General features: G+C 33.3%; 1 protein-coding gene across 1 annotated transcript; it reads left to right on the forward strand.

Annotated features, from left to right (window-relative positions):
* Positions 1-5,451: 5,451 nt before the first annotated feature.
* LOC117925341 (glutamate receptor 2.2-like) lies at positions 5,452-11,097 on the forward strand. Its single transcript, XM_034844335.1, has 5 exons — positions 5,452-5,747; positions 7,942-9,278; positions 9,627-9,939; positions 10,021-10,406; positions 10,560-11,097. The coding sequence occupies exons 1-5, from the start codon at positions 5,477-5,479 to the stop codon at positions 10,983-10,985; spliced, it is 2,733 nt and encodes a 910-aa protein (XP_034700226.1). The 5' UTR covers positions 5,452-5,476; the 3' UTR covers positions 10,986-11,097.
* The last annotated feature ends 484 nt before the right edge of the window (positions 11,098-11,581 follow it).

Genomic DNA, 11,581 nt, shown 5'->3' on the forward strand with positions numbered 1-11,581 from the left:
CATCCTTCAGAAAATCTGCCTTCACAAGTAGTGAATTTTCCCTAAAACTTATCCCGCCCGTACATAAAAATTTAGAACATGCACTTGAACCAGGTTCCTTCAAGTACGATTTCCAGCAAGATCATCCCTCCCTATTGTTGAGCAGGTGAGTCCTCAGAGACGATCTAAACAATACAACCAGTCCAGATGAAGAAAGCACCATTTTTCTTGAATCACTAATCTTACTGTCACTTACAGGATTCATGGCTCTTCTTCCAAGTCCTTGATAGTGTGCCTTCAATCTTAATTACAAAATATATATGCTGCATAGTTGATCAACAAACCTTGATTTAGACTTCAATCTCACCTTTTGGAAGTGGTTTTGAAATTAAACAAACAAGCTAGGTGTTTTTAGATTGTTCATGTTGAGTTCCGTCTCGACCATTAAGTGTGATGCTTTGAGTTTGTATTTGTTGATTCATCTCATGGACCGGTGCCATATATCTTTTGATTGCCTTAAATCCTCCATTTGGTTGTAGAGAAACTACAGAAATTAAAAGAAAAATAAGATTTTGAATCTTTAGTCTTGTTTTGTTGATTGAAGAAATAAAAAAATTCACCTCAAACGCGACCAATTTGAGCTTTGTATTTCAATATTAGGCAAAACACAATGTTTAGGAAGTAATTATTTGTGGTGTATATTCAATAAAATCACTTGGAGTGAAGTTGTGGTATTGGCCCATGTGTTTTCTTCAAGCTTTTACTTAAAGTCTTTGATTTTGTGGTATTTGGTAAAACTTAATATTTATTGTTTTATGATTTAAATTGACTTTAAATTAAATTATATTTAAATTGTTGACTTAAAATTTATTACTTAATTATTACTTTTAAATATTAAGTTTGTTTGATAAAATGAACTTAAAATTTATTATAAATTATATTGATATATTTAGTCTCATAAATTATAATTACAATAAAAGAGGTTGAGTAACAATGAAGGTTGTGGAGTAACAAAAAGGATCATAAAGGTAATTAAGATAAATGAAGATAAAAATAAAAAAATAAAAATGTAGACTTAAAAATAAGTTACTTATTTTTACTTATTATTTAAAATTATTATTTTTTACATTAAGTCATACATTAAGTTATTTTATCAAATATATTTAATTTACTTGATGACTTAAATTAAGTTATTAAGTTACTTTAAGTTATTAAGTTGGTTTATCAAACATCCACTTCATTTTTAACTTAAATTTTTAGATGATTTTCATAAACTTAATAATAAAAAAAAATTGTTGTCGACATTGCTCTACATTGAAAAAGTATGGTAGTGAAACTATGGAAGAAAATTATCTAGAGAGAATGAATGGACATCCCCTTTTCTATCACACCTATTGAACGTTCTCTTTAGATTGCACCCATTTAAGATGGTGATTTTTTTTTTGCCAAATCACATCTTCAAAATGGACGAATGGCCTTACCTCGATCACTGCTTTTTTTAATCCTTTTTAGTCTTGAACTTGTGTGCATGGTGTGAACTTATTCAAACAATTTGAAATTTTTGGATTTAATTCATTCAATCTCTAAATCTTCAAATCTAAATATACAAGTAATATTCTCCTATACATTGGAACATGGGCTTCATGAAGGCACAGTTGGAGGGCCTTACAACTTTAAAAATAAATAAATAAATAAATAAAACAAATAAAAATTAACAAATGATATCAAATCATCAAGAAAATGGCTAAAAGTTAAGTAATTTTGATTTTTAAAAAGCTTGAAAACAAAGAATTTAAGATTTGTTTAGGGCCAAAAGTTGGGCCGTGAGTTCCAAGAAGCACTCGAGGGCTTTTAGAACCCAACTCAAATCCAACCTATTGACTCCCATCCATGATGGATTGGAATTGGAGCTACCAAAAACCAACCCATCTCGACTGCACCACCCCACAATAATTAAAAAAGCCAAATCTACCTATTTAGGTTCTAGTAATGAAAACACACATGTACCGTATACTTGGCAAACAATCCAGTAGTCAAAAAATAGAGTTTGCAATTGAAGTAACCTTTACTGAAAAAAAATTAAATTAAATTAAAATTAAAAAAATTCTCAATAAAAATTTGTGTTGAAAATAAAGTAATGACCCGTACCACGTAAACTTCCACTATTATTTTATTTTATTTTATTTTTACTTTTTTCGTTGTAAAATATCATAATTGGTAATTATGGTTTAATCTTAAAGCTAAAACCACAATCAATTTGAATTATGATTTTTGAGATGAAAATAACTTTAAGATTATTTTTTTAGGTTTGAGATGGAAATACTTTTTTTAGCTTCAAGATTAAACCATAATTATCTGTGATTTTAAAAGTTATTATTGATGATTGTGATTTTAAATTTAATCATAGTAGATAAGGTTTTATGACAAAAAAAATTAACATGATTGAAAGATTATATTAGTGAATATTTTGAAAAATAACCTTAATGTAATATTTCTTTTTTAAGAAGAATTATTTTTCCACTAAACTCGAAATAATAGCTCATTGTATACTTGGCAAACAAATTGAAATAATAAAGTGAAAGTTGAACATGGCCGAAAGATTAGATTAGTGAATACTTTGAAAGATAACCTAAATGTAATATTTCTTTTTGAAAAAAAATTATTTTTTCACCAAACTCGAAAAAATAGCTCACTCTGATATACTTGGCAAACAAATTGAGCCTAAGATGTCTTGAAATACTAGCATAGGGAATAGGACAATGAGAAATGTTATATTTTTCATTCATTACTAAGTTTGGTTACTTATTAGACATGAGAGTTGGAATAAAAAATTCATTTTCATTAAAATCAAAATCCAATCTATTTTTACATGGTATTTATTATGATACACCTTCACTTCACTCGTATTCCTACTCCTTTTCTATTCATGCATACCAAATATATGCCCTTAGCTTATTCAACTTGTGACCTTGGAATTGATCAGTTCAAACTGTTATAAAAAGGCATGTCTAATATATATATATATACATATAAAAAATTTGAAAATATGGTCATGATATAACTAGTAATTAAAAAAAATAATAATTAAAAGGTTATACCTTTTAGCACTAAAGTCTATCCCGAGAAGAACTTGTAGGTTTATTAGTTTGAATGAAATTGAAATGTGCCCAAGATTTGAAATTGCCCATGGCCGAATATTTATAAGTTTGGGGTGAAAACAAAGGGATTCTTGATAAATATACTGCTTTTAAAAAAAATAATATTTAAAATACCATAGTTTGGAAAATAATTCCAATTCTACGGCACTTTTGAACACGTAGGATAACACGTCGGATGAGATATAAAAACCCATTCCCCCCTTTCCATTTCCCTTCCCGTTTTTCTTTTCTTCCCTTCCCATTTTTCTTCTCTGCATCAAACCTCCTCTGCTCGAAAACCCACTATCCCGCACGTTGATCATGAGGTGGAGATCCTTGCCTCAACACCAATAGGAGGGAAGTGAAGTGCAGATCTGAGAAACCATTGCCCCCGGTGTTTTCTGTAAGTTTTGTGGTTATATTTGGTGGTGTGGTTGTGTTTGGTCACCGAGAAAGTGTGGGAAAGTTGTAAAAAAATAAAGTTTTTGTTTTTTTTACAATGAAACCGAGTAGACTAAAAATAATGGAGAAAGTTTTAATTTTGTTGTGGTTCGGCTTGTTGTGATTCTGTTTGGTTGCCAAGAAAGTGTGGGAAAGTTGAAAAAAAAAAAATTTCCCAATATTTCCTACCAGTCCAGCCCGCGCACAAGGTATCTATCCAATATTTCCTACCAATCCAGCCCGCGCACAGGGTATCTGTCCAATTTTTTCAGCGTAATCTGATCATGATTTGAGGGAAAAGCTTTGTGATCATGATTTGAGGGGAAAGGTTGTGTTTTTCAGCGTGGCTCAAAAATCGTGGAGGGTTTGTGAAATTTAAATCCAATGGCACAAAAGCAAAGAGACCCCTGGACAGATCCAAAAAGCATGGAGCAAAAAAAAAAACATTTTTTTGTTTGTTTTTTTAGGGGGTTTTGCATGGACTTTCCCGGAAAGCAAATGGGGGATGGATTTTCTTAGGAATCAAACGGGGATTGCAAAAAATTGGGAATGAAATGGGGGTTGCAACAAAATAAAAAAATAATAACCCGATTAGATTAGTACCTGCAATAATTAAAATTGAAATTGAAATTCAAATTCAAGGAGACTCTTCACTTTTTATTTGTTAAAATAAAAAATAAAAAATACTATCTTTTTTTTCACTGAAAAATTGTTGAAAGTGTCTCAGTATAAACCCAATTTTTTAAAAATGATGAAAGGCGTCCGAATATAATTTCAGTTTTTTGTGATTATGGAAGGTGTCTCTTCAAGAGACACCTTCAGCATAAATTCAAAATTTTCCACTGTTTGAATGGAAATTGTGGAAAGTGTCTTTTGAATAAGCACTTTCAGTATAAACTCAATATTTTTAAAATTGCGAAAGGTATCAAGAGACACATTTCACAATTCCCAAAAAATGGAATTATATTGAAGGTGTCTCTTCAAGAGACACCTTCTATTATTTTAAAAAAATTGGGTTTATACTGAAAGTGTCTCTTCAAGAGACACTTTCCACAATTTTCATACATTAAAGAGAGACATTTTTAGCTTTAAAATCATTTCTACAAATAAAATACATATTGGATTTTGTGGAATTGTGTAAAGTGTCTTTCCAAGAGACATATTTAGTATAAATATAATTTTTTGGAATTCTAGAAGGTGTCTCTTCAAGAGACACCTTTGGTATAAATTAAAATTTTTAGGAATTGTAGAAGGTGTCTCTTCAAGAGACATCTTTAGCTTTAAAATCAAATTTATAAGACATTCAAATTTTTCAAATTGTGGAAAGTGTCTCTTCAAGAGACACCTTTAATGAATATTGGATTTTTTGTCACGTGGAAAGTGTCTCTTCAAGAGACACCTTTAATGCATATTGGATTTTTTGCCACGTCGAAAGTGTTTTTTCAAGAGACACCTTTAATATAAATCAAATTTTCTGGAATTGTAGAAGGTGTCTCTTCAAGAGACACCTTTAGCTTAAATTCAATTCTTTCATGATTTTGAAAATTGTGGAAGGTGTCTCTTCAAAAGACACCTTCCACGTGGCCAAAACTGCCGTAAATCTGTCAATATTTTCAAAACTACCATTTTTTAATTATAATTTTTTAAAATTGCCGCAAAAGTTAAAAAAGCCCGAAAACAAAGCTGAAAATTGTCATCAAGTCAACCCTCCTAATCACCAAATACATTTGATCAATATTGAGAATCTGTCAAATGTGCCGGCTTGGGCTTCGCGTTTACTTCCTTTATTTATTTATCTCTGAATCAGAATCTTCTCTTATAGCTTACAACTCTTTGTGTATCCACCGGTTTGCTGATTAGAACTAAAGATTATTGTTGTAGTTCTCTACTTGGGGCCAGTTAACTTAACAGATCTGAAAATGGAGTACTACTGTGTGATCTTCCTCTCAATAACTGTATTCTGTAACTTTCTCAGTCTGTCATCCGGCAATCAAACTAACAACAGTTCCTCCGTGACATTGTATGGCATCGGAGTTGTTCTTGATTTGGGATCTTCGCTTGGAAGGATGGCAAATAACTGTATTTCCATGGCCGTCTCTGATTTTTACTCTATAAATAGACATTACAAAACAAGGCTGGTTCTGCACACCAGGGATTCCATGGGAGAGCCTCTCTATGCTTTGTCTTCAGGTTAGTTTTCCCATGCTTCTTCATTGGCATAGCGTCCCTATTTCTATTAAATTTTTATCACTTATTGATTCGCAAAGATAATAATATAGAGTATAGTGCTAAGCGGATTCTGCCCCTTATTTGATTCGGATTCTGCTTTCAACTAGTCCCGTCTTCGCCTTTCTAATCGGAGTGAGATAGACTCTTTCCTGATCTAATTCGCCCTTCCCACTCTTGACCTGACGAAATAGATAACTAGCCCTGCTGATTCGGGTGATGCCTAAGGGTCATCTCTTGATGTTTTAAGTGAACCTTTGTTGAACCAGGCCTTTTCATAGCTCGGAATGAATTTCTGTCTCATCCGGAGATGAACTAATGGGAGCAAGGACCGCTAACCAAGAAGGAAGACCTTTGAGATGAATATTGAGAGAGAGAGGGGAGTATCGAACTCATGAATAAAGGAAATAACCTCAAAAAATGAAACAAACATATTTTTTTCTTCCTCCAAAAAAGTATACGTGGATGATAAAGGGAGTGGCTTAAGAATTAATATTGGCTTGGCCGTTCTTTTCTACTCAGACCTATAAATTAGATAGGTATACGTATTGTAGAATATCACTAATAAGTTGGCATTTCTTTTATTACTGATCATAGCAACCATCTTTGAATGGCATAGCAACCGTTCGAAAACAATTAATTAATGGCTACTTGACATGCATTGTAGTTGTATATACTTGAATTATCAACACTAGCGTCTTTGATCATATTTTTCTATATATGTTGTCTACTACATAAATCTATACTACATATTTTTCATGAGACTTGTAAAAGCCTTTGTAAAGTGAACTATATAACCTGAATGACTCAGAATATAATTTAATCCAAATAGTCATGAAGATAATGACATCAAAGACAAAATAAAATAGTTCGTGCGAGAACTTGATGTATACATGCCCTAAAGCCACGCGGACCTTAACTCAAAGTGGATAATATTTATATAAAAGGAAGTAAGTTGTTACAAATAGTACCTAAAGTGAAGCAAGTTGTCACAAATAGTATCTAAAGTAATACTAAAGCTTGATGCTAGAGTTTATCTATATGACTTCACAATCTTATAAGATGTGATAATGATGTTGTGCCTACATGGGGATTGGTGTGATATTCCACATTGATGATTGAAAGAAAGTTTTAAAACTATATATATAGTGGGCTTCTCCTAACCATGTAAATATTTTTTAAAATCGTAAAGGTCATTGCACTCCAAGTGAATACTATTTACATAAGAGAAAATGAATTATTATAAATGGTATTAGAATTGATCTTCAACCCTAATATTAAGACTATTTGTCCGGTCTTGGAAGGGATGCTTTCTATGTCTAGTTAGTCCCATCCCGTGGGCCGGATACAATGAGAACGGTAATCTACATGAATGAGGTTAGAGAAAAAAGTTCATGATTATATATATGTAACGAGCTTATCCTAATTGTGTAAATATGTCATTAAATAGTAAGGACCCCTTGTATTAAAAGAGTACAATATTCATATAGGAGAGAGTGCATTATTACAATGAGTGTGATTGTAAGGAGATAGCTAAGTCTTTTACATTATGTGTAGTATGTTTTAAGGCCAGTCAAATAAGAAACAAATGTATTCCTTAATTTTAAGTCAATACTTAAGTATATTTGAGATATTTTTAAAAATTGTTTTCAAGAAAACAGTTTTAAAGAATAGTTTTCAAAAATAATTATATGATGTTTTCTAAAATAAAAGTCATTTTAAGAACTTGGAATATTTAACATTTTTTATATTTTTAAATATTTTTTTTAAAAAATAAATTTTATATGTAGTTCTTTATTTTTTTAATTATTCTTTATATTTGATGCATTATTTTTTTTAAAAATCACCAGAAAACAAATTATAACAACCGAAAATAACTAATATATATATATATATATATATATATATATATATATATAAATTGTTCTCTATTTTGGAATTACCAAATATGTTTTGCTATTTTTCTAAATTCTTAAAAACAAAAAATTGCTTCGGAGATCGTTTAACAAATCCGCTGTAAAATTCCACTTCCCTACCCCTCTCAGTATTTTACGTTTTATGACAAAAACACAATATCTTTAAATTTTCTATTTTCTCTTACCATTGTTTCATTGCAATGTATCATCATAATTGCTTAAGTTCGATTCTTCTTTTGTAGCTATTGATCTTTTAGAAAATAAAAATGTCCATGCAATACTGGGGCCACAAACATCTGAAGAGGCCGAGTTTCTGGTTGATCTAGGAGACAAAGCTAGAGTGCCCATTGTTACCTTTTCCGTGACCACCCCCTTTCTTTCTCAGGAGAAAACTCCGTACTTTGTCCGTGTAGCAATCAATGATAATGCTCAGGTAAAAGCTATAGCTGCCATTGTTCAAGCATTCAGATGGAGGCAGGTGACTCTCATACATGAAGATTCGAATTATGGAAATGGTATCATAGCATATCTAATTGGAGCCTTTGAGGAGATTGATTCACATGTCCCCTATAGGAGTGTCATTTCCCTGAGAGATACTGATGACCAGATCACTATAGAGCTCCAAAAACTGATGACAATGTCCACCAGGGTATTTGTTGTGCACATGTCCTCTTCCCTTGCTTCGCGACTTTTCTTAAAAGCGAAGGAATTGGGGATGATGAGTAAAGGGTATGCCTGGATTATAACTGATGGGATAACGAGTTTCTTGAATTCAATGGATCCATCAGTCATTGACTCAATGCAAGGGTTAGTAGGCCTAAATCCTTATATTCCACCTTCAGAAGAGCTTAACAACTTCACTGTGAAATGGCAAAACAAGTTTCCCAATGACAATCAAAGCGGTAAATTGAATGAATTAAATGTGTTTTGTTTGTGGGCGTACGATGCTGTTTGGGCTCTAGCAAGAGCATATGAAGAAATCGGTCCCAGAATGTCCCAACCTCAGAAATTGAAATCTTGGAGTAAGTTTACAAACCTGGCTTCCATTTCAGTATCACAAACTGGTTCAAAGATTCTCAAAGCTATTTTGCAGAGTCAATTTAATGGTTTGAGTGGCAAGTTTCAGCTTAAGGATGGACAGTTGGAACCAGTGGCATTCCAACTAGTAAATGTAGTTGGAAATGGGGTCAAGGGAATTGGATTTTGGACACCAAAACATGGAATTTCACGAGAACTTAACCTGTCAGATAGCCAGCTCTATTCAACATCTGCGAACAGTCTTCAACCTACCATCTGGCCTGGACTATCCGCTGTTATCCCAAAAGGTTGGACAATGCCAGTGAGTGGAAAGAAATTGAGAATTGGAGTTCCAGTGAAAGATGGTTTTACTGAATTAGTGAAGGTGGATCGCAATCTGCAAACTGGTTCAGTTTCTGTATCTGGCTTCTGCATAGATGTGTTCAAGGCTGCAGTTGAAAATTTACCTTATGCATTAACTTATGAGTTCATCCCCTTTGCTGATTCTAATGGAAGCAGTGCAGGAACCTACAATGACCTTGTATTCCAAGTCTATCTCCAGGTTAGTTTCTGCCTCCTCAACCTATTCTTTGAACTCATTTAGCAACTCCATGCCTTCTTTTTTCTAGATGCTTAGAGCATTCACAAGCTATGTTGATGCAAGCCCATCAAACGAATTTATCAAATATGAGTCACTAAAACATATTCCATGATCATAATTGAACTCTATATGGAGGGTTTGAGATCACTTGCTTCTGAAGTTACTGATTATGAACATTTTTATGGAACATATGTTGTCCCTTAGTAGAAATTGACCTAACATCACCACATGTTTGAAACCATATCAAATTATCTTCCCTCTAGCATGTTCTCATATGTCATATTTTGTTTTGGCAAGGGAACCAATTAGGTTTTTGATGCAGTGGTGGGGGACGTTACAATCACAGCAAACCGATCTTTGTATGTGGACTTTACTTTGCCTTATACAGAGTTAGGTGTGGGCATGGTGGTGCCTATTGAGATTGGAAAAGCCAAGAACATGTGGATCTTTTTGGAGCCTTTGACAGTGGACCTTTGGCTTGTTAGTGGTGCTTTTTTCATTTTGACAGGGTGTATTGTTTGGTTCATAGAACGCAAAATCAATGATGAGTTTAAGGGCTCAAGGGCTCAACAAGTTGGAATGATATTCTGGTATTCATTCTCAACCCTGGTATTTTCACAAAGTAAGTAACACGTGATAAGTGTTTTGTATTTCTATATCTATAAATCACCATCAAAGACTTCACATTTTATGCATTTGACAGGGGAAAAGTTGATAAGCAACTTGTCCAAGTGTGTGGTGATTGTATGGCTATTTGCTGTACTCATACTAACTTCAAGTTACACTGCAAGTTTGAGTTCAATGCTAACCGTCAATCGACTTCAAATGCTTCGGAAAGGGAGTTTTATAGGTTATCAATATGGATCGTTACTCGGAGAAATACTTAATAATTTGAATTTTGCAAATTCCTCGCTTGAAACATATGGATCTATTGAAGGCTATGCTCATGCCCTAACAGAAGGGAGTAAAAAGGGTGGAGTTTCTGCTATCATTGATGAGATACCTTACATTAAGCTCTTTCTTGCACAATATGGTGACCAGTACACCATGATGGAACCTGAATATCTTACCACCAATGGATTTGGATTTGTAAGTGCATACCTTCCTCAAGAACTTCTTTGTAATATTTCTTTATATGCTTCTATTCTCTGAAGTTATAAGTTTTTCTAGGTAGGATCATAAATATGATCATGTCCTCATACACTTCTTTGTTGGTCTTCTTCTTCTGCCTCATTTCTGTAGGCTTTTCCAAAAGGGTCCCTTTTGGTCCGTGACATTTCAAGGGCAATAGCAAAGCTAAGAGGAGATGGTGAACTTCATAAGATACAGCAAACTTGGTTTCAAGACCACTCGGTTTTTAAGAAGCAAGAATCTCTAACAAAACCAAGCATCCTTGACTCCTATAGCTTTCGTGGCCTCTTTCTGGTCACAGGTACCTCTTCAACTCTAGCCTTGATCATATTCTATGTTTTCCTGATCAAGAACAAATTAACCAGTGAAGGACAACCTCAGCTTTGCAATCAGATTGCGCAAGAACCTTTATCTGATGATAGTATTAGTATGTCTGCAGCCGCACTAGACATTTCAGACCATCCAACTGATAACAATATCTCAACTGAAGGAGAAGAGAATTTGAGTGCCACTGATAATGGAAACCATCCTTCATAACTATTAGGTGCAGAAATACAATTCAAATGACTAACAATTATTAGATGACAGTTATCCTGCAAATGAATTCTAGCGGTTTATATGAACTTTTTAAAGTATTTGATCCAACTTATGATGAAATGTGTGCAAAAGGAGTGGAGATCAAAATCACTGACAACTGTTTCGGGAGAGTATGACTCCAAGGCCAACCATGGAGCCTCCAAGTTTGGTCTTGCCCTTGCTCTGACCTAGACATGGGTAACGGTGCCCTTTCTCTTGTTTGATGAATTGCATTTGTTGCTTTGAACTTGCTACAAATTTTCAACACCTGACAGGGTTTATGCTTTAACCAGCTTCACCCGGAAGAATCAAATGAAGATTTGTTTGACGATGTTTTTAAAAACAGTCTCAAAATTTGTCAAATGTGTTTTTGAATTTGAAAAAAAGTTTTATGTTCTTAGAACATATATATATTTCTAAAAATAGTTTTGGAAGAGGCCCTTGTACTTGTATTGATGAATGTATTTTTGAAGGACTCCTAGGGTAAGTGATCCCAATTTTGAAACTTTTCATAGAAACATCAAACCATTTTTCTCTCCGAATTTCTACCATGGTGT

Source organism: Vitis riparia, chromosome 11, assembly GCF_004353265.1.
Source record: "Vitis riparia cultivar Riparia Gloire de Montpellier isolate 1030 chromosome 11, EGFV_Vit.rip_1.0, whole genome shotgun sequence".
NCBI classification, from domain to species: Eukaryota; Viridiplantae; Streptophyta; class Magnoliopsida; order Vitales; family Vitaceae; genus Vitis; species Vitis riparia.